The sequence below is a fragment of the Lycorma delicatula genome, chromosome 2, assembly GCF_047948215.1.
Source record: "Lycorma delicatula isolate Av1 chromosome 2, ASM4794821v1, whole genome shotgun sequence".
Classification (NCBI taxonomy): domain Eukaryota; kingdom Metazoa; phylum Arthropoda; class Insecta; order Hemiptera; family Fulgoridae; genus Lycorma; species Lycorma delicatula.
The window spans coordinates 84143191-84168539 of NC_134456.1; the positions used below are offsets into that span (position 1 = coordinate 84143191).

The 25349-nt window shown below is 31.2% G+C and overlaps 1 protein-coding gene across 2 annotated transcripts in view; it reads right to left on the reverse strand.

Annotated features, from left to right (window-relative positions):
- The window catches only part of LOC142318962 (juvenile hormone esterase-like), a 76543-nt gene that overhangs the window by 23446 nt on the left and 27748 nt on the right, over window positions 1-25349 (reverse strand). The window contains exons 3-4 of one of the 2 annotated variants that reach the window (XM_075355677.1): window positions 24335-24432; window positions 9264-9407 (exon numbers count right to left, since the gene is read on the reverse strand). Coding sequence is in view for 1 of the 2 variants with exons in the window: in XM_075355676.1 (XP_075211791.1) it covers window positions 9264-9407; window positions 19950-20156 (351 nt within the window). In the remaining variant the exon portion in view is untranslated. Of the gene's footprint in view, window positions 1-9263; window positions 9408-19949; window positions 20171-24334; window positions 24433-25349 lie in introns of those variants that run through there. The other variant, XM_075355676.1, reaches the window with a different exon arrangement.

The following is a 25349-nucleotide window of genomic DNA, read 5'->3' on the forward strand; positions in this document are numbered from 1 at the left end:
GCCCTGCTGACATCAAGATGATATACGGTCTTGTCACACATGGCAGAGAACATCCAGCATAACAGAATAAACAGCTTCAGTGTTCCTTCCTTTTAAATGATCCAAATTCCAAACTTGAACAGAATACACCTGTGTTTTTACATAAACACAGGACCAGGCAATCCATTCTTCTTGTCTCACCCATCACTGAGGACATGTTTGTTAAGAAAATCCTGCAAAATGTGGAGGAGCTCCATCTAATTGGAAAATGGAATTCTGATATTTTGGTCACTGCATATCCTTCTAACATATCCAGGAAGATGTTTTTTTAGCGAAAAAGAAGGGGCCAATAATAAATAATAATAATTAATAATAAATAGAGTAATCTATTTTGTCCAATAGCACATCACACATTCACGTCTTCATTGCCACGTTGATGTTCAATAACAGCGTGTGGAGGTTCAGTACTCCATATATGAACATTATGCCAATGTACTTGTCCAGAAACATGAAACATTGTTTCATCACTGATAATGAACTTGTTTAAAAATCATTATCCTATTCTAGCATATCCATAGTGTCTACAGCAAAATCAAATTGTTTCACTTTGTCCTGTATAAAGTTGTAACGCCTGACTTCTGTACACAATCAAACTTAACTTTTTTTTTTGCAGGAGATGAAAAATGCTTTGGCGTTATCATCACCCAGATTAAAATTTTATAAAATAAAAGAAACTAAGTAACTTAAAAAAACTAAAAAATTAAACAAACACTTACAATGAATGTCACAGCTAAAATCCCTCTTAAAACTAATATTACAGCCGTGTAGTTTGAATTAAAACTAAATGTAAAGATAAAATAAAATGAGTAACAAAAAATTTAACTAGAAATAAAATAGAAATTAAAGTCCAAGCGGGGTGTAGAGGTCCCTTCTTAGATAACAGAACTAACTAAAAAATAACATAAAAACCAAAACTAGGTTAAAATAAAAATATAAAAACTAAAACTTACAACTAATAACACGGATAAAATATCACTAAAAGCTTAAAACTAAAATCACTAAAAAATGTATAACTAATATCACAATGAAAAACTTAACAAGATAAAATTTAAAACTTAATAAAAAATAAATAAAATAAAATGTAAATAAAACATCAATAAAGTCTGAGAGGGGTGTAAAGATCCCTTTTCAGATACCAAATAAAAAAAATCAAAATAATTAAGTGTGAAAAACAAACACATTAAAATAATTTTTCAATACTAGAACAAAAAAATATATTACAATTTTAAATTTTGTGAAAACTATTAACACTTCGTAAAAATAGTAACACCCGGTCCAGAACTTCCATATTATTGCCCAAAATTTGATGAATGTTTCTATGTAATTTAAATTTATGCCACATAACATATGTAATCATATGTAATATGGTGCACAATCAAGCGGCAGTTGCATTGAACACATAGTGGTGAAGGTCCTGTTGACATGAGATACTCACGTGTGACTCTGGTATACTCTAATCGCAATCGACAGAGGACCACTTCCTCAGGACAAGTTTTTCCGCATGAAGAATCCCATGGCAAAACAGAATCTTTAATGTGCCAAAGTTTGTTATTGATGGTAGCAATCCAATCACCTTCTCACATTGCTCAAAGAGACTGCTTTATGCTATTAATAAAGTCAGAAGCAGCAACACGAGTGATGAAAGGATGTTGACTACATGCATCTTTAGTAGCAGAATCTGCACATTCATTACCTGGAATTCTCATGTGGTTAGGAATCCAACAAAAATTCACTTGTGTGTTGCTATGGTTCAACTCAACGATTATGTTATAGATTTCAGTGACCAAAGGATGTCTAGAGTAAAAGTTTTCTAAAGCTTGGAGTGCACTATATGAGTCGCTACAAATAAGTTTATTTCAGTACTTAGATTAATGATATTCACATCCTTATTTATAGCATACAGTTCAACAGTAAACACACTTGTAATACCAGGTAGACCAAACAAATAAGTTCTATCACTGACAAGAAATATGCAACTAACGATGCCATTCTCTTTTGATCCATCAATATATGCTACTGCATCCGGGTTTATCCTGGAGAGAATATAGTGAAACATTTGCTGGAAGACAATAGGTGATGTTAATTCTTTATTGTATATCGTAAGATCAAACATAAAATTTATAAAGTTGATTCCCCATGGAGGACATGAGAATAGATACGTTGGAAAAATAGGTGTGTCAACATTTATAAGTGCAGTGAATGTCGGGAACGAACACCTACAGGTGCAGTACAATGTGGATTGTCCTCATATCTTCCCAAGTTAGGATTCCCAAGGACCTAGTCAAAAGCCAGGTGATTTGGCTGTCCTCTGAGACGAGCAAAATAAGATGCTAAAAGCTGATCCCATCTATCCTAAAGTGATGACTCACCACAGTCAACAAGTAAGCTTGTGACAGGGCTGGATCTAAATGCACCTGTGGCAAGCTGAAGGAAAGCATGATGTACAGCATCCAGCATATTTTAAACACAGAATGATGCGCTGAAGAGTAGGTGAGACAGTCATAATCTAAATGGGAAGAACTAAGGAATAATAAAAACGTATCATACATGACCGATTGGCTCCCCAACTGGTGTTGCTAAGGACTCGCATCATATCTAAAAGCTTGGGACGTTTTGCTTTTAATTCTTTGATGTGTTTGACCCAATTAAGGTGGCTATCAAAAAATAAACCTAAAAACTTGACATCAGTAGAGATAGCAATAAGCTCTCTGTTAACAAAAACTTGCAAAATGGAAGGGTCCCTCAGCAAAGAAAAGACTACACATTTTATTTTCTCAGGTGCATAGGTGAAGCCGGTATCCCTGAACCAAGCTTCAAGATAAGATATAGTGTTTTGTAGTAGTCTCTCTGCTGTGGCTGTTGAACGGGATGTAATATGTATAGCAAAATCATAAACAAATATCGAACATGAAAGACGTGGTTGTACACATTTAGTAATACTGTTGGTGGCTATAGAAAATAAGGTGATACTTAAAATACATCCTGAAGTACTCCATTCTCTAAGATGACGCTACCCAATAGAGAATCTCCAACACGAACACAGAAAGTTGGGTCATTTAAGAAACCCCCTCATAATTGCAAGCATACAGCCCTTGACTCCCCATTCTTTGAGGATGTATAGAATACTATGTTGCCAGGCCACATCGAGCGCCTTTTTGATATCAAAGAAGATGGCGATGAAGCGCTGATGTAGTAGGAAAGCATTTTGAATGGCTGTTTCCAATGGCACTAAATGGTCAATGGATGATCATCCTTGTCGAAAACCACAATGTTCTGAAGGTAGAAGACCATGTCTCCCTAAGTACCATGTGAGCCTGCAGTTCACTTTTCTCTCCATCACTTTGCATAAAATGCTTGTCAAAGAGACAGGCAGTAGCTTGGGGAGCTTCCTTTGTCTTTATCCGGTTTAATTACTGGTACAATGATGTCTTCTGACTAGACTGAAGGGAAAACTTGTGAGGAGAATAGACTATTTATAAATACACAATAGGTGTTGTAGCACCAAATTAGGAAGGTATGAGAGCATACTACGATGAATGTTGTCAGGTCCAAGGGGAGGTGTCACGTGAGTTTTTAAGTGCGTGTGATATCTTGTTGAATGAAAATAGAGTGTTTAATTCACCAACCGAATCACCAACATTTAACGATAGTGTTTCCCATCTGTAATTTGTATCTCTGAAATTCATTACTATACGATGAGGTGAGGATACCAAATGGAAACAATCTGCTAAAAGTTTCCCACTGTATAAGCTGATGTAAGGTGATATAAGGTGCTGTATAAGGTAATATATTCTCCTTCATGAATGAGTCTGAGAATGGATTCTTTTGGTGATCCACAGATTGTATAGATCTTTTTCCACACAATAGACATGGGAATAGTGCATGAGATAGTGTCCACATAATTCCTCCGTGACTTCCTCCTACCATCTAAGAATATCTGACGGCATTCCACTCTAGCCTTATAGTACAAATCTAGGTGTTCATTTGTAGGCCTGCGGTTAAATTTGGATAGTGCTTGTCGTCAATTACTAATAGTGTTTTGGCAATCAGCATTTCACCAATGAATGTAAAAACGTCTTGGGTTTCCTGATGTTTGTGGGACATATCTATTTAACAGTCAAATATCAAAGATGTAAAAGAGGTAAGTTTGTCAAGGGCATCTTCACAATCATCATACTGTGATGGGAAGGCTTTATGGTAACTGTTCCAATCTGATTTTTCAACAATCCATCTCCATGGTCTTTTATTCACCTTACCAAAAGCAACAGCAATTGGCCTTGTGGTCACTGTCATGAAGGTTGTCACAAGCAGACCAATTAAGACGAGGGAGTAAATTTGGTGAGCAAAAAGAGAGGTCGATGTTGACAGTGTACCAAAAGATGAGGACAAAAATGTGTATGACCAATCGTTCAGTAGACAAAGGTCCAAGTCTTGTCTCACTCTGTTTATCATATTTCCTTGAGAGGAACAGAAAGATGAGCCCCAGGAAATATGATGGGCATTGAAGTCTCCTACTATTAACAATGGCGGTGGAATTTGCATGAGGAGATTTGATATTTCTACAGCATTGAATTCAGAATTCGGCGAGAGATACAAATTGCAGATATTCAATTTAAACAGGACTGAGAATTTTACAGCAACAGCATGAATGAGGGTAACTAGTTGTAGCAGACACGTCATTCCACATAAAAATAGTAACACCACCATTCTCTCTATTATCTACAAGACAGTCGTATCTCTCACATGTACAGCCTTTGAGTGCTACCGGATCTTGCTGTAATAGATGTGTTTCTGGGAAGCACATTATTAATGGTTCATGTGCACTTATCAACACTCTTAATAACTTCAATGTGGGAACAAAGACCTCTAATGTTCCACTGAATAATGCTGAAAGAGGTAGTTAGATACAGAAATACAGATAAATATTTATGAAAAAATTAGTTGTAGACTATTCGGTTTTTCTTTTACAAATTTATGATTTTAAGAAAATCTGATGTCCTGGGATCAGGAGGTTCCTCAACAGTAAACGTGCTGTTGGAGGTGGAGATTTTGAAAAATGGGAAGTTGCAGACGACATCCCAAAGGAGGTGGTTGTGTGGGCTCCCTTAACAGGGAGCTTATTTGGTGTCTTACCACCAGCTGTATTTACTCCTGTCCACAAAGCTAAAACTTTAGGGACAGGAACTTTGAAAGGAATCCCACTAGTGTTAGTTTCACTAGTTGTAACTACTGACTTCTTATTCATCTTCACTTACTCAGAAGTAGTTGCAGTAAGTGAAGCAACCTGATCAGATAACATCTGAGCAAGCTTTGTCAGCTCATTGCAGGATCCACATTGTTGGTTATCTGCATTTAAAGGAGGTTTGGTAGATGTCACAGCGGTGAATGAGATATCAGGTTTAATTAAGTTGCGAGAGTTGATTAATTTTCTATACTCTCTTCTTGCGGCTGGAAAGAATAGTTTCTGCTCTGTACATATTCTGAGAATTTCCTTCTCTTCTTTAAAAGTTGGGCAATCTTGGGAGCGAGCTGTATGTGATCCACTGCAATTCACACATTTCTCGTTTTCTTGGCAGTTGGTGTCACTGTGGCCTTCTTAGCACAGAACACAGATCTCTGTTTCTGAACAAGACATTGTAGTGTGACCATACCCTTGGCATTTAAAACATTGCCGTGGGTTGGATATGAATGGTTGTACTCGAACCAATAGATAACCTACTTTTATTTTCTCTGGTGATACCAGAAGGTTAAATGTCAAAAATAGGGAAGGTGTAGGTTCTCCTACTCTGCTTTGCCTTTTCATTATTTGCTTCAGCTCCACAAGTTTTTGAGGACGAAGCTCACTAGCTATTTCATTAACGTCCATCTCCAGAAGATCTCGGTAAAAGATTACTCCTAGACTAGTGTTTAATGATTTATGGCTTACCACCTTTACATTAATATTACCAATATTGCTAAGACATAAGGTGGATCGGCTCTGTTCATCATTAAACATCTCAACCAATATTGATCCATCTCTTAACTTCTGGATGTTTTTCAGTGAATCACCTGAACCTGTATCACTTTTATCATGAAGGGAAATACCGTTTGAAGGGAGCCTCCTTCCTGATTGTTTTGAAGAACGCTAAATCGTATGTTTTTATACTATGGTTGGGATGTATCACCATTCACAGTATTTATCCCTTGGATACGGTTTTTATCTTCATCAGACAATGGTGAGTGAGGTCTTTTCACATAACATATATTGGTGGTTTTTTCCGATCGACCACCAACCACCATAAGATTTTTTTGTGGACTGTGAAACTTCAACTGTCTTTTTAACACATTGGGTAAACAGTTATTTTAGGAATCCCCAACTGCCTAGAATACTTCTACATGGATTTCTTCGGGCTACACAAAAAACTTGTTTGCAATGCTTCAATTGTTTCATCAGTCACTGATGGCCATGTTAGATGTGTTTGCTTCAGTAGTTGCCTGTTTCTTTGAGTTGTTTACCCCATTGTCAAATGTTATTTTCATGCAGGAGTTCTTTATTGTACACACAATGGTATTCACGCCTAACACATGTAACTGACTTAAACATAGCAAGCCACAACACACACTGAACCTTCCTCTGCACCGCAAACAAGGTGAGCTAATGTGCACATGCAGCTAGAGTGTACTGGAAACACAACGTGCATGCACTACCTTTCATACATATAAACTTGAGAGCATTTCTCTTTTTAGCGTACAGTTCATCTCTCTACAGTGCTTTGTTCCAAAGCTATAACCACTTAAAACCCCCACTATTACTTTACAACACACTGTATAATATCAACTTCTGTATTTTGTACACAAAAGAGAAAATATCAAATGACATTTTTAAACACATAATTGTGAAATTCACCAGACCAATATACCAAACAGATTGACCAACCAAATGGTGCTGGCCAACCAGTTCGATCAATGAGGGATTGAACTGTGCTGATTATCAATGTGTAAGTTTCTAAAGGAAAATAGCCAGTGAAAATTTAAGGGGAGTGGCATGAGTGGTAACGTCTCTCACATGCTACAAAATTGTCATTTAATCTCAAGCTGAGGGGAGGATGAAAGGTGTAATTTTATTAATTTGTAATGAATAAGAGTAGAAAAGAGCCAAAAGGTGACAGAAAAATACAATGTTGATATATCTTTTAGTAGTTGTGGAAATATTTGGAAAGATGTTAACAAATTTATCAACAATAAAAATAGAGAAAATCTTATGAATAGAGTAAAAGAGTTAGAGTCCTGTAATAAATTTAGAGTTAGTCAAATTTATTAAGAAATAAGAACATATACAAGTGATTTAAGCCTAGATTAAAAACTTGCCACTAAAGAGATTAAAAACTTGATCAATCAATCACATTACAAAAAAGTTAGAATATTGTAGAATTAAAAAGAGCACTTCTGTGAAATGTTCAATTTTTAAGATCATGAGCATGATATCCATGAAGATGGGAGGGTACAAAATAAAAATCCAGTCAAGGAATTCACTGTTGAAGAAGAGTGTAAAACAACAAAGAAACTGAAGAAAATTCCCTGGAATGGAAAGGGTAGCTTTTGAATTAATTATAGGGAAATAGAGATCAAATGAGGTCTGAAATGTTCTCCTTAATAACAAAGCAGTATGATGTGATCCTAGAAGAATGGAACAAGACTGTCATTGTGACAATCATAAAAAGTTTCAGTTAAACTGTGAAGTAACTTCAGAGGTACTTCCTATAATATATAAAATTTTGTCTCATATCTTACTACACCTACTAAATTTTCTAATTAATCATATTTGTCAACTGTCTAATGTGCAATTGTCATATTTCTGTTTCAGTAGTAAATATTATCTAAAAGAGAAAAAACAGAAGTATAAACACCAATGATTAAACCCTTTCTAAATTAATTTTCATAAAATCATAATAGTTTTGTAAAAACTAAAATTAAAGGACATTAATTTTATTTATTAAATTAAAAAAATAACATTGACCTACTACTATATTTTCCTGTCATGCAATCATAAAACCATGCATTTCATTATCAAAATTAATTAAAGCTGTATAAATCCAAAAAATTATAACACTTTTTAACCAGTTAACAAGTTAACAAATTTATAATCAAATAAATCAAACACACACGCACGCACACGCACATGCACATGTATGTACATATGTAATATAAGATTAAGAGAGTGATGGATAATATAATAAAAATATAGTTGACTTTATTTTAAAATATTTATGAAAACTCAACTTTTTATTTAATGATTTTGAAATTCTTCATAATTCTCCTCATATGAATATGAATATATTCATTTGAATAGTACACTTGTAACACTATCAAGAAATATGTTATTGCTCCCAAATCAAGAAACCACATACTCCTGAATTTACATATGAAACAATTGAATCGATTGAAATTCAACAATATAACCACAAAAAATTGTATATCAACCTTATGAATTTAAATTAGTATGAAATTAAGGGAATAAAAACCAACAGTAAGTTGGGTGGAAGCTGATGTTACACCAGAAACTTGCAATAATAAAAGAACCAAATGCCTGGATAAAGTCATCAAATTACAACAACAAAGAGGGTACCAGGGTATGTACTGAATATTCCCTCATCAAATTTATCATTAGGTACACATAAAATTATTTTTAATTAAACTTAATTTTTACTTACTATTTTCTGAAATGTAAATAAAAACAGTCCTGCTAAATGTAAAAGGTTTATGTTAACTTCTAGGAACTGATTCTATATTACAGAGATTTTAATGTTCATTTACATAAACAATTTACTTTAAACTGTTTAATATATCATTTACAATTGTGAAATTAAATTGCACAAATGGTTAAATTTTACGACTAACTTTTGTACACAATTAAAACCAATAGCTACTGGATGTGAAAGGTTTTATGAAATAAAACAAATTCCTAAAAATACACATACAGTTCTTTTTGTAGTGATTAATTCCTACATAAACTTTACTTGCTCTCAGTTAACATCATAAGTGTTAAATGAAAAAATGCCAAATTCAAAAAAGAATAGAAGTGACACTATGGTGTATCAGCCGATTTATATAACATTTGAATAAATGAAACAGTATGATGACAAATAAATATATCTTCTACATTCTCCCTCTCAAACACACATACAAACACATGCGAGCACGCGCATACACATGCAAGTGTATTTTAACTGTTTCAGAATACTTACTGGGCTATACACATTCAAATACAGGCAATCTTCATCGCCTACTATTTTAAGAGTTGGACTGAATAAATCAAATTGTATGCAAATTGGTGGCTCTCTGGTACCATCTCTAGTTCCATTCCACGGTGTAAAAACAGGTTCTGGGTTCTGTTAATGAATAAATTATGGTTTAGAAATTAAATATTAACTAATAGGAATATATGTGATATCTATTTAGTACCTGTTTATAGTCAGTAATATCATGCCAAAATTAAAGTAGATCAGCAAGATAGCTAATACAAGCTTACTTCAAATCATTCAATTAATCAGTCTGACTATCATATAAAAATAATGAATGAATTTATAATGAATGAATTTCAATGATGTTATACATACAATAATAAACATACAACAAACTTAACAATAAACTTATAATTATTTAAGATAAACTCTGATGATCAGCTCTGTATGTGCAGGTATATGTACTCTAGGATATAAGGTTCAACGATACATAGAACATTTGAAGCATATTCTGAATATGTCAAAATACACATGGATCTTTTTCATTCACTTAATTTAACAGTGGGATATATTTGTTACATACTATAATTCGCAGGAAAATTATAAAGTACAGTACACAATAGATCATTTTTCATTATTTTACCTTAAATAACAATTAGAAGAACAAGAAAAAGAAGAAGGTTAAATAATATATCTAAGACTTTGGGTCAAGAATATTATCATATATTATCATAATGCATATTATCATAATGCATGGGTAATTTGTAGATCTGCATCTAAGTTTGAAGAGTGAGTACGTAAATGTACTTACTCCTAAGTTCCTAAAACTTATAAGTAAAGTGTAATTTATCATATTTATTTAATTTTAATGTCCTTTGTGATTTAAACGTATGAAATAATTTAAAATGTTTGGTTTTAATTCATCTACCATGAATCTATATTTTACCTGAAAATACCTTTTTATTTTGAACAACCCATTCCCATTATATAATAATTTCCACTTACCAACTATTTTTGGATATTAATCAATCATCAGAATATTTGTGCCATGGATTATAATTATTTCCTTCAAAAATTAATATAAGAAATTAATTTTGAATTTAAAAAAATAAAAGTTATAAATAAAACAATTGATCATCAAAAGGTAAAAATAGTGTCGACTTTGTCTGTCACATCAGTATGAAGCTCTTAATTGTTATGTTTATTAGTATGAATCGGTATAAGCAACCTAAGAATCAATATTATTGTTTAATATTTGTTTAAATAATACATCATTATCAAATTTTGTTTGTTCATTTATCAAGAACATGTATTTTTCAATAATATTTGTTTTATGAAAGTTACTGGAATATTCAAGAATATTAATAAAATTATCTGGGTTGTAATTACGATTATTTTCTATATGTCTAGCAAAATTGGATTGTTCTTGATTTTCCTTATTTATATAGTTACTGTGTTCATTAATTACTGTTCATTAGTTACTGTGTATCAAAAAAATTTGGTTTGTCATCCCAATATATTCCAAATTACAATTTGCGTATTTTAAACTATCCTCTCCTTGTTTATCTAAATTAAATTTATTGTTATGTTTTATTATTCTAGTAGGATCTCTATTATTAATATAGTTAATTATTTTATTATTCATTGTATATGCAGTTTTTAATTCAAAAGATTTAAATATTTCATTAATTTTTTTTGTAATTTATATTGTATTCAGTTACAGAATATTTGTATCCATTATTATTATTCGTTAGTTTTATATTATCTTTTATTTTAATATATAATTTATTTATTAAATTTTCATTGTACCCATTAGTTATAGTGGATACAATGAATTGTATCCAATTGTATTAGTTATAGTGGATTATTAGTTACTTAATATCAAGCATAGTTTTTTCTGATATTATTTAATTGAATGTCCAATTTTATATTGTTATGTCTTAAATATTTTATAGCTCTGTATACTAAAAATAAAAACGTCAATATTTTTTGATTCAATATCCAGTTTATAATATTATACTTTCATGTCTAAAAAATTTATACGATTATTATTTTCTCAACCTAAAGTGAATTTAATGTCTTTATTTAAGCAGTTAAATTTCTTCAATTACTGTATTTTCTTCATCTTTTAACTGTTGATCATATATGACCAACAATTTATTTAATTTACATTTAACAGAGCAAAAAAAAAATAACCAAGAGCAAACAGAGTCCTCGAAAAGAGAAGTGGAGCACTTACAAAATCCACTTATTGTTTCCAATATTTGAGAAGGATTTGCATGGTGACTGCATTTTAGAAAATCCTAGCCTTTTAGCATTCAACTTAGAAAAATTCAAGAATACAAATCATCTCTTGTACACACCATTGGGATATTCTATAAGAAATACTGTGGATGTTCAATGATGTGTTAATATAAAAGCCTTAAAAGGGATATTCTAAAAAAATCAAAGAAATAATATCTTAAGGATCTCCTAAGGACTATAAATATCAAATACTAAGATTCTCTATTGTAATTACCTATTCATAACCAGTACATTATAGCTTATCTTCATTCGGTAAGTATAATGGTACTATCCCTGGGATATCACCTAGATTGTGCAATATATCCAAATAATATTGATAAAATATGCCACAGATAACATAACTTTTTGTATATTCTGCTAGGACACCTCTTGTTACTCCAAGGTTGTTCTTGTACTGTGTAGCTAGATAACTTATATGTCCGAAAACTCCTGCACCATATGCAAAATACTAGTATTTCTGTTTTGTTGTCTGATTGCATGTAATACAGGAAGAATGTGTGGAATTCATTCTGTTATGTAACAACATAACATTCATGATGTGAATGACCTTCAGCCTAAAAGGTCATTCACATCATGTTGTTAGTAATGAGTTTAATCGACGTCATCCCGAATGCAAATCATTATCATACAGAAATGTGGGAAGATTACTTGACAAGTTTAAGGGGGGTAAGAAACTTTCATTCCAAGGTCTACGGCATTCCAAAGAAATCAGTCTCACGAACCAGCGTGGATCAGCTCTTCAGTCCACCGTCCACGATATCCTGACGAAGGAAAAATTCCACCCATTCAAACTTAAATCCTGCAACACTTATCGGAAGATGATCCTGATAGTACATCATTATAATTTCGATTATGATTTTCAATCGGATATAAAAACACCTATTTTTATATCTCGAATGCGGTAATTCAGCTTATCATGGATAATGAAATAATGGAGAGTACTGACACTCGAACAACGAATTTCAGCAATCTCCTAAACTTTTTATCGTCTGTCCTAGCGAATTATATCATTAAAGCCATTTACAATACCTCAGTCGAAACCGGTTTTCCTCTACGAAGAAAATTGGCGACACTTGTGCCCGATTTGAATTGTTCGATCCCCTTACAAAAGATTACACGGTTAATATACTTTTCGCTATACTGTTTTAACATCGGCGAATAAATCACGGATGTTTTACACCTTCAGAAAATAAAAAACTTATCACAGCAGGCTGTTCTTAAACGGTATGTGTTTCAAGTAAGCCGACATTTTGATCTAAATAGAGGTTATAATAATTGAAATTATATTTGGAAAGTGCTATTTTCAAGTCAAGAGTGCCAACTTGAACGTCAACGGTTTCAGTTTCTTTCATTAAATATTTTTTCCGCTATCACTTGGTTCAACATAGCTTCTAACGAAATTTAAAAAAAACAACAATTTATTATTTTCAGACGACGTAAGTGGGAGGGAATATGGGTTGCAACGTAGTTTTTCAAGCTATAAAAGTTAGTTGATTAATTGTAATTTCTGTTTTCTGAAGAAAATACTAGTTATGGTTTCAAAACAGGCTGACCCTATTAGATCGAAGAGTATGCTGGATGATACAATTCTGGAAGAGAAATGCATTCTTACAGTAATTTAAGATATACTCTTTCTTTTGAAGTAGATAAGATATTCTAAATAATAATAATAAATTTAAATCTGTTAGATTTAAAAATAATAATTTCAGGAAATTCTCAGAAATGAAACTAAAGTTAGCACTACACTACTCGCAACTAGGTTATTTTTTTTTCGAAGAAATCTGAGAGATACAGAAAATGTTTTAAGTCAAATTATCTCAGCTATATGATGCTGATCTACCAATTTTCTCTTGTTAGTGAAAGTTCAACCATTAGAAGAGTAAATAATTGCGCCGACTGCAACTACATAGTATTACGTTGACATTCCCCCGTGCTTAATCTACGCTCGCTAACCTTGACTAGCAAGCGAAGGTTAGCGAGCGTAGGTCAAGTTTGGTTAGATTTCTCTCCAAATACCCACTGATTTGGAAGAAAAAAAACTGTGGTACCCGGTTACCGAAAAAGATCCAATAATAATTATAATTATCAATAGTAAATCATTTTTAATAAAATTTAATGTTGGTTAACTTAATATGTATTTAGATTACATAAAAGCAAAAAAATAAAAAATATATACTAGTTGAAAATGATTATTTAATTTTTATAATTATATACATTTTTTTGAATTAATTCCCACAGTCATTATCAAAACTATTACAGTCATTAAAACTATTACGCAATATGAATCTGATTGTTATTTAATAATATTTTACTTTACTACGTACAAATTATCCTCATCTCAAGAACGAATTCATTTAGTTATTACCAGAAGGAACCACTTTTCAGAAATAAAATAAAATAATACCACTAATTCGAATGTAGTCCGTTTATGAGCATATAATAATATAGTTTAATGTATTATCATTAGCAAAATTTATCAATGAATATTATAAAAAAAGATTTGAAAAAAAATGGCTTGATCCGTACGTTGTAGATTTTTTAATGAATATCTCTATAAAAAAAATAATAATAACCTTTTTCTCCCAGCAATCATAGCATTTATTTAATTCCGGTTATTTTTATTTCGTATAATTCATTTTTAAATGGCTAAAAATATGTTTCAATTTAATTCTATGTTGTTTTTCCTTCTTTTTTGTGTAAGTTCAAGGCTTATTCTTTTTTTGAATAAACCAGTTTCTATAATTTTTATTTTATTTTTGAGGAAGATCTTATCTAGTGCGTTGAACCAACTGTTTCTGCAAATAAATAAGCGAAAGATTTTAATTTAAAAAATTATATTCCCTAAAAATAGACGAACTGAAGATATTTTTCATTTCTTTGATGTCATCATTGCTAACTTTTGGATTATTGTACCGTAATGATACACAGCCTGATATAATTGTAAAATTCAGATAATTTTATGGAAAATATATTTTTTTAAATTAGTAATAAAAAAGTTATTGTAAACTTAAATTACTTTAAAAAACGAGTATATACTTCCGCTTTTCCAAAGAGCTTAAAGCTGAAATTCAGCATCTTTTTTTCTGTTTAGCCGCATCTTTTCTTTTTCTGTTTAGCCTCCCGAACCACCATAAGATATTACCTTAAAGGATGAATGTAATTGAAGTGTAATCCTGTACAGTCAGAAGTCGACCATTCTTGAGATGTGTGGTTATTTGAAACCTAACCACCAAAGAACACCGGTATTTTTTGGGGTTTGAATTTTTTTTTTCTTAAGCCATTTGACTGGTTTGGTGCAGCTCTCCAAGATTCCCTATCTACTGCCAGTCGTTTCATTTTGGTTTACCCCCTACATCCTTCAAATCTAACTATTTAAGATTTAAGAACAAATATCATCAGCAAAATACCATAGGTATCTGAGAGAGGTTATGTATGTATATGTTTGTAAGCCGTGCATCAGAAACAACTGTGTTGTCACGTTTTTTTTAGTTTTTTTTATTCTACCGAAATTAATAATATTTTAGTAATAATTACTTGCATTTAAAGAATATATTTTGTTTCGTTTTGTCAAAGAATAAGCAAGAATTTGGTATCGTGCATACCATGAAAGAGCGTTACTCTTTCCATTTTAATAGAAATCGATTACATTATTACACATTGGTATACCAAGCTCGTAGAAATACGATCTACATTAACTCCTACAGTGAAACTTCGTGCTATTTACCACAGCAACTGCATGAATAATGAATATCATTACTTTCAGAGAAAGAAACTGTAACCGGTATATCTTGTATTTCAGGTGCTTTAAATGTGTCAAGATACTGGGAAAGATAGAGCAAAGTATCAAATTAACGTACCACTTTCTGATAGAAAAAATTTATTACACAGTTATGTATTTATCAAGTAGATTTGTCAAAGAACGTCTTAATGAAATTTTATTGGTATTTCTATAATAGACTTTATATTTCTGTATAAAATATATTTCCACTCGCAATACAATTTCCTTAAAATATATTAGTGGTTACTGTTGGATATCCGAATTATAGATTATTACTAAAAAATGTTGGATTTAATTAATCTTTTTTTAATACGAGTACAAAAAATCCTAGAAACTTTGAAATAACGCATATAAAGAATCCCAGAAGGTATAAAAGAAAAGCTCAAAAGCTGCATTCTTGCAAATCTTTACATTATTAGTTCAAGTAAAAAATTATAACTAGCCAGGTTTATAATAAATAATTGCAACAAAATGTGCTGTTTTAAAAACAGTGAACAGGATGAACGGTCGATCGCTAGGTGGTGAACTCGGTTTTTTTATATATATATATTTTTTTTTTGGTAGTCATGTTTTTTAATTTTTAACAAATTTAAAGCCTGTTTTCTGAATGTAATACTTGTATGTTTAAGTTGAACCGGTTTGGTGGATCAGTTTAACAAAACAAGCAATTTATAATACCTCGATTCGACTGCTTTCATACATGTTTTTCATCTGCCCATCCACTTAATTTTCTTGTTGAAAAGAAATAGTCGTAACCTAAGTACATAAATATTGACTAATTTTTTTCATAACACAGTTTTTTTAACTACACACGGTTAAAATCAGCGAGACAAACCAGTTTTTTTCAGAATTTAGTCTGGATAAGTTTTTTTTAGTTATTTTTAACTTGGGGGCGACTTCAAGAAGTTGAAATAATATTAAATTTTAGTTTTTAGGGCGGTATCTTTATAAAGTTTATTAGTTTGTTTATTTTTTACATTTCAATCAGTTTTTTCTCCTTATAATAAATCACTTCGTTTAACTTATTTTCTACCTCTCTCTTTTTCCTGTTTAGCCTCCGGTAACTACCGTTCAAATAATACTTCAGAGGATGAATGAGGATGATATGTATGAGTGTAAATGAAGTGTAGTCGTGAACAGTCTCAGTTCGACCATTCCTGAGATGTGTGGTTAATTGAAACCCAATTACCAAAGAACACCGCGGGGTATCCCCACGATCTAGTATTCAAATCCGTGTAAAAAAAAAACTAGCTTTACTAGGACTTGAACGATGGAACTCTCAACTTGCAAATCATCTGATTTGAGAAGACGCGATCACCACTATACCAACGCATTGGATTAACTTATCGCTACCTATTTAACCAGTAGTTATCAATTTCAGAGACATAATAACAGATTCATTGTAAATGAATAAATGTTTATTTACGTAATTTTATTAATAATAAAATAAAAAAAGTTTTTCACTATAACATAAATTTTAGATAAATAAACAAAAATGTAAATAAAGTTTTAAATAATAAAATTTTAATTTGAACAGATACTAATTATATTAAAAAAAAAAATTTCGCCCAGGATAAAATTAAAATCGTCAATTTATCGAAGTTTGATTTAATAAAATTTTCGTTTCTCCGTAAACCGATTACGGATTTGTTGTCATGCCTGTCTTAGTTTCTTCACACATCTCTTTTTGTACTTCAACTTCTTTTTTTCAGCAGGCAACAATGAAGAAGTCTAACCGGGATCGCCTCTCATTCGACATTCTCATAATATACGCTATAGTTTACCTATATATTATTTCGTGAATAGTTTTCCTTATTTATAAATTACACCTCTCTTTCACAACGTACACCAGTCGCAATAATGACCTTTGTTACGTTTCACTGACATTAACTAGTTATTTAAGGGAAAATGCCCGGCCAAAAAAAGCTTAAAACTATTTTTTTTTTCGAAAAAAAAAACTTTACTTTGTAGGTTGAAATCCCTTGAATAAAAAGATGCACTTATTTTAGTTCTACGTCGCGTAAGGAGTTATGGGTACTTACGCAAAGCACGTCCTCGCTGAATACAACTTGTATTGTCGTAGACATCATAATCTGCAACTTCGTTTAGAAACAAGATAAAATGATGCGGTTTTATAAGTTTGAATTTAGTACATTCGTAATTTTTAGTTTTGTATTTAGCCGTACTAGCAGCACTCGACCGTTTACTTTTGCGATTAGGGACGGCATTATGAAATGTAGTAAAGGTTTGTAAGGCCCAAAAGATTACGTTAGGGGGAAATCTGACGGAAGTTTAAAAGACAGCACAGTTTTGAAGCTCACCAAGTACTATTGTAATGCTGTGGCATTTTATACAAGTAAAAATGTTAAATTTATGAAACAATCAATATTAGCTATGCTACATCGTTGTATTTCAACTGAAAATTAACCAAAACATACAAAATGCCCTACAGAACAAGATGGTTGGTATTTTTATAATCAAACCAAAATGAAAAATGAAAAACCAGGTAACCACGTCGACAAAGTTAGAACACCCATCAGTGTATTTCTATTAAGATACATACCACCAATTTATCGGAAGCTCACTGATGAAAATTTATTAAATCGGTGTCTTAAAGGAAGAACTCAAAACGCCGATGAGAGTTTCCACAGTATTTTATGGAAAAAATGCGACAAAACTAAAAGTGTTTCGCGAGTAGAAGCAGCACTGTTAGAGGCAACGAGTTTTTTTAATCACGATAACACAGTAGTATTGGTAATACGGAAGGAGGTTCTGTATCTCCAGAGAAAACCAGCGGAATCTTAGCAAGACGATGCAATTACCGAAGAAAAAAGAAAATTATCACGATACGATCATCAAAATTAAAGGTACGAAGGAGAAGGCTGCAAATGGAACAGATAAAGAAAAAAGAAGGAAAAAATAAGCAGAAAGCATCACACATGCGGCTGGAGAATTCTAAATTAGATAAGATACAAAGAGGGAAAATTATCTGCATGTGGTTTTGTAACTTTGAATTTCATTTCCTGTAAGTTTGTTTGTTTCCTTTTATTGGACAAGAAACAAATTATAACTTAAGTTCCTTAACAGGTAGAAACATAATTTTTTTTTACCTTTTTTTTAATAGGTTTTGCTCTAACTTTCAGACATGGTTACACTGAAATTGCTGTAAGGAAATTTAAAAAAATATATATACAAGTACATCATAACGGTAAAATTGTTTTCTGGAAGAAAAAAATTATCAAATTTCCCATTCGCGAAAAATTGTTTAAAATTCATAGAAAAATAGAACATCCTCTTTTATCCTCTTTTTATTATGAGCTTTTATCCTCAATTAATAAAAAAAATTGTAAAAATAACATTAAAACTAAATTGGATATGATTTTTTCGTAAATATCTCATTTTTCACCGCTACCTGAATATTAGTAGGTGGGGAATTATTTTTGAATAAATATTTAATACAAATGTAAACCAATAGTGAGATTAATTAGATGGACCTGGAACATGTAACATATGAAGCTTAAAAAATTATTTTTTTGTAGGGCTTCCGTACTTAAAAGAACAAGATTTTTTAACAATTTTTCTGGCTTTATGTTAAGTCCGTTAGGCAATCAGGAAAAAATACGACTAAGTTTTTTGTATTTCCTAAAAATTTGCATCTTTTATATTTTTTACAAAGCGCATATTAAATGTATGTTATGTTTACACATCGCTCATGATTTATCTTCTAAAGAGAAATATTTCATCCGGATAATGTTTGGAATTTACAAAAAATAGAAATATATAAAAATAGATCTGCAATAGGTTTTTCAAAATAAAATAGCCACCCAAATATTACGCAACTAAACAAATTACTAAATTAAAAATTTCGGATAAAAATAATTGATTTGTATTATAACATTTCAATTCGATTTCCTTCGCTTTCAACCGTTTTCCTTCTTTTTCGGTGATAAATATTAACATAATGATTAATAAATCATTCTAATCCGTCGAATTGGTCAAGTAGTAAACTAGTCCGTGGTAAACTATCGCGGTTTAAAGTTCCTACTATTCTTTGCATTAAAACCTAAAGCTTATCTAAGTAAAGTTTTTTTTTGATATCACCAACCACTGGCCCAGGGGTTGGAAAAAACAGGGTTTCGATGACAAAAAATCATACCTCCCTTATATATATATATATTCTAAATAAATACAAAAAGACTAAAAAACTCACTGAAAATTAAAATGTAACAATTTTTTTTAAATTTTTACGAAATCACTACTTTAAAAATCCAGATCAAATTCTTAATTAAAAAAATCGTTCCATTTTTATTTTTGGATAGATTTCAAAAACTGAAAATTTAATAAAGGATCAAAGAATATTGCTGTTTTATTTTTATGCGTTTAAAAATAAAACCTATAATTTTTATATAGAAAAAGTAACAGTAAAAACTCCGAATTTAAGACTTCATTAGCTTTTTAGGTTCCCCGGATCTATAAAATTATTTATCACCATCTCATTGTACGAAAAATAAATTTTGTAATAGTATGAAAATTAAATTAAACGTATCGTCTCATCTGAACTTTAAAAAGTTGATTTGTATTTAATATTATCGATTAGTTGTAATTACCTTGAAACGTAAAGGACCAACAGGAGGTTTAGCGTACGGAATTCCTAAATATGCTTCCACCTGTCTTCCATTTATAGTTGTTTTCCAAGTACCCTTTATTCTTCCCTGCGGAATTTGTATTAAAGGTCCAGTTTCATTCTGACTACACGTATTGACTCGTGAAAGAAGCTGGATTATTAAAAGATAGAACAAGTACGTTCCGTACATCCTGAATGAGTAAGATGAAAAGAACTTGCAATTTTTGAACTTGTACCTGGATTTTATGCCGGTTATCCCCACCCCAACAATGTAGTAATAACAATATAAATATACTACATAAATTATTTCATGAAAGAAGATTTATAACATATAATTATTGTTACACTACATGCAATTCGAAGATTTTATTTATTTGCTTGTATTTAAAAAAATTAATGTTATACTGTCTTAATCGACCAACAAATTACAAGGCTACGTAACAATATAACTAATACTAAATATGACAGATTATAATACGATTAAATACTTCCAAGAAAAATTATGTTAAGTAAAATCCGTTTAGAATTTAATCAATTTTCCATAATTCTTACCGTTTGGAAATTTTATAACATTAATTCTGTTTGTTATTAAATTATTTTTTGCATGTTAAAGGTTTCCGTTAAAGATGCTGATTTAACCCATTTTGCCGCGCTGTAATGCACTGTTAGTAAAATAATTTCATAGATTTATAGTTGGTTCTGAATCATATATATAATTTTTGACCCTCAGGTATGTTTATCGATTTATGAAAGGTTGCGAAAACCCAAGTTCAACAGGAAAGGGTGTCTAAATTAACACAAACTGATTTAACATACTATTTTTTTTTTTACGAATCTAAATAAAAGCTAAACAGAACAGAAATTAGGATGTAAAATAAATGAAATGTTTACGTTTTATTTCAGTATATAATGAATACATCAAGTTTATCTTTTATAGTAATCAATAATACATTTTGGGTGAAGTCCAACTTTACACTTATTACGCGGAAATACTGTTCTACTTTTACATTGTTGGCAGCAGATTCTACTATTTACATTTTTTTCAGGAACATGCTTGTCAGCTGAGTTTTTGCAGTTGTAAACACTGTCCAAGTTTCTACATTTGTGAAATAGTAATTTCTTCCCTGATATTTGTCTTCGATGATAATAACAAGACCGGATAACTACAAGTCGTCGAAATTTGAGTCGCTCGACTTGTTTTGTGAACTTATTGATAACGCTTCCACAAATTCACTAAAGCTACATCAAGAAGTTTCAAAACAAAGGCTACCATTACTTTTTTCCCTTTCATTGTTATTTGATAATCGCTGACACCATTGTCCGGTGAATCAACCACACACACCCGTATAGGGATGATATTTCTTGATGTGATCAGACTGTAGGATTGAAATTTTCATTTTTTTCAACTGAGAATACATTTTGACATTATTCTAAATAATGTTCAATGAGGTTTAGTGAGGTGCTGAAAACCCAGTGTATGAATCCCAATGAGGTTTAATGAGATTCAATGGACTGAAAATTTGTAATTAGAATAACAGGAGAGTTAACATTAGGTTTGCTTTTAAATTTACCTCATTAAAGCAATAATATCGGTATGGTTTCATGATAAATAAATAAAAAAAAAATATGTAGATCGATGTCAAATCGTGTAACTGAAGCGAAAAGAAGAACATTAATTACTAAATATTTACAAATTTTACAGGTGTGATTTTTTTTGTAAATAAGATTACTTTATATTAAATAACATGTGTGTTCAGATTAATTTGTACGCTACTGTATTTTACGACGAATCACGCGGCTAAAGCCGCGTTCCGGTGTAGTCCTTCAATTGTGGGTTGTTTCTGATGCACGACTTACACACACACAACTTTTTTTTTTGAGGCGGAGGAACCCCATTTACGGGCGCCGAAGCAGTGTCGGACTCGTTAACAGATTCCGCAAGTTGTTACAGAAAATGCGTATGTATTCCTGCGCACTACCGACAAACCTCCACCCCTGACGACCACACCTCCTGGGAAACCGCTAATAAAGCAGGAGGGGGATAAGCGCCCACACACACACACACACACACACATACGGTCTTCACAAGCAAACACCATCCATACCAGACCACCATACGCACACACTGCACACCACAAATACTTTAAGGAGGAAAACATCTAAAAAATAGCACACCTAACAGGTACTAAGACGTACCGTACACATTTATACATTTATTCAATCAAGCCAACAAAAGACAAGCGCACAACAATCAAGAAGACATGGCCACAAGACATAACTTATCCACCAAAGTACACTGAAAAGTTAATTAAATTTCCACAATCTCACCCAGAGTACACAAAACACACACACACACAACTCAACTACTTACCAACTTATCGCTTACCCAGACGACCGTCAGACATAATCATTAAAAACGTGAGCAACGCCCTCAGGCACCGGGAGCGGAGTGACCACGGCCTCACCGCACCAAAGCACAACTTAGTTTAAAATATTTATAATTTTATTTAAATACAATATTTTTGCATCTATTTAATTCAGCGATTCTAATTCGCGCGGGTATGTCGACACTAGCGGGGACGATCGGCACTAACTAAACTAATGTAATTTCACAACTTACATAGAACAAATTTCGCTTGTACGGTCGGTAGGCTGGTGTAGCCGTATGGCTTAACACACCAGATGCCGAGTCGACCGGGCGATCAAGTACGACACCCGGACAGACCGAGTTACTTTTTAATTACTTGTACGAAAGTTTTGTAATCGCGAAAATTTTCGGTTTTCAGATTTTCAGATACAATCTCCTAACTCAAAAAGATGCTGAAATATTATCTATAAGAAATACAAAATGTGTATTTTTATAAATTATAATTTTAAAAAAAATCTGTAAAAAAAATTTCAATTAAGCATCTGTTGATGAATTTTTGCAAGATGAAACTCAGTAGAATAAAGAAAATATATCCTTTCTTTATTTTTTTTTTTAATGCGTTTATTATTTTTTTCTCCATCGTATAAAATAAGCACTATATTAACATCAACTAGGTTTATGAAAGTCTCATAGAACTTAATGAAGATGACAGAAAAATATGTTGCATTATCTGTGAAGAATATTACACTCTTAAATTAGTGCACGTTCTAACTTTCATTGTCCATTAAAAGTTTTTTCAAGCTCTATGATAATAAAGTCATTATACTTACATGACGTAATATTATGCTGTTTATATTTGAAACAGTGGCTAACACTCTCACTTCTTCTGTCATCAATATTATAATTATAATAATCATGAAAATAATTCAACTGATTATCTTTAGAGCACCACATTTATTTTCTCATTTCTTTCATTTATTTTTTAGTACAAATGATAAATCAATGAATAACAGCCAAAATTATACCTAGAACTCACTCAGAAGTATTTGTAAAAGATTATATCCGCTTAAAGAATAAAATATTAATACCTAAGATATGCACATTTAAATACATATATTAATCTTTTTTTAAATATGTTACTGCATTCCCTAGCTTTAATTCATAGCATTTAATCTAAATAATACTAATCTTAAATAACATTAAACCTAAAATAAAGACATACACAGAAATACATTATATGCTATAAATTCTACTAAGTTACCTATTGTGGAATTTTGGGAGTGATAATTATGACAAATTACAATACTTAAATTATCTCCACACTAAAAAATAAATCTAACTTATGTACACTCTAAAAAGTAGAATTAACTTATATTTAACTCTTAATCTACAATCATATAGAATCCAAAATAAAGAACACAAAATACATACATGAGAAATAAAACCTAATTATTTGAACTACCAGGGATTTGGGAAACACGAAAAACAACAAAAAAGTATAATTATTTAACCTATGTCACACTTAAACTAAAATTACTTATATTTACCGTTTAATCAACAGATAAATAGAACCTGAAATAAAAACAAAAATACATTCATAAAACATAATAAATCCTACTGATTTGGTCTACCAGGGAATTAAGGGAATGTATACGCAACATACTTAACCTGTAATAGCACTGAAACTAACAATATCTTATTTTTAATTCTCAAACTATAATTAAATAGAACCGGAAATAAAAACACACAAAAATATATGCGTAAAAAATAATTCCTACTGTGTTGGCCTACAAGGAAATTTGGGGTAGCACGAATAATGTAGGATATTTTATGCATTTAATCTTAATCGAAAATCATGCTGCACCTGAAACAAAATACAAAGAAATACTCATTGTACTAGGGAACCTACTGGGAATTGGAGGAATGCAACTTTTTTTGTCTTAAAAATATAAAACTTGTCTTAAAATACAAAAAAATAATACTGTTAATAATGATTATACCTTTAAACAGCATGCTTTACTTGAAAAGAAAGGACCATGATGTAAAGAGGGGCGTTTACAAAGTGGCTCTTCCTTATAACTGTGAACCGTTCAGTTACCTGTAACAAAAGAAAAATCACAGATAATATCAGTAATCTGAATTTTTTGACAAACAAAATTACATGCATATTTCATAGTGAAGGAGTCTGAATTTTTCATGAAGATATTCAAATATCTTTCAAGGCTTTTCAGTTTGAAAAAAGACACACAATAAAATAAAATTGCATAATTTATAAATTTTAATGTTACTTACAAGTATTAACCTATCACAAAATTCTTATGTGATTAATGCCAAAGTACCTGCAGTAGAACATAAAGCGATGTGAATGATTAAGATTTAGAATTTCTTTTTACATTATTATAACCTTAGATACAGTACACATTTATTTTAATAAAGATTAGATCTGTTAAATGATAGGTGAAAAAAAATCATACCCTTGCCAGGAACTGACCAAACAGTGTTCTAATTACTGTACAATTTGAAATCTTAACAAACATATACCAAAGATATTATTTTTGGAACAGATATAACCTTTGTAATTTGTTAAGGTAACCAATAATTTTCAACAGGTTAATAAAAATTATCGCTATTAATTAAACTCAGTACAAAAAGAATTGTCTGAAAGTAAAAAATAATGAAGTTGTTATTGAGAAGGCTTTCTCAGTATAATAATTCCACAAAAACAATAATATGAAACAAATATTTTTTTATAATAAAATAAAAAATAATAAATTTTTTCTTTCTTTTATATTTTTATTCATAGTTGCATCAACAACTAAAAGTCATTAGCAAGTTATTAGTGTAATGTAACTACCGGTAAATGTGTAGTCTTGAACAAACTCAGGCTGACCATACCTGAGACGTGTGGTTAATTGAAATTCAACCACCAAAGAGAATCGGTATTCATGATCTAGTATTCAAATCCAAATAAAAGTAACTAACTACCTACATTAGAATTTGAACCTGAGAATTCAA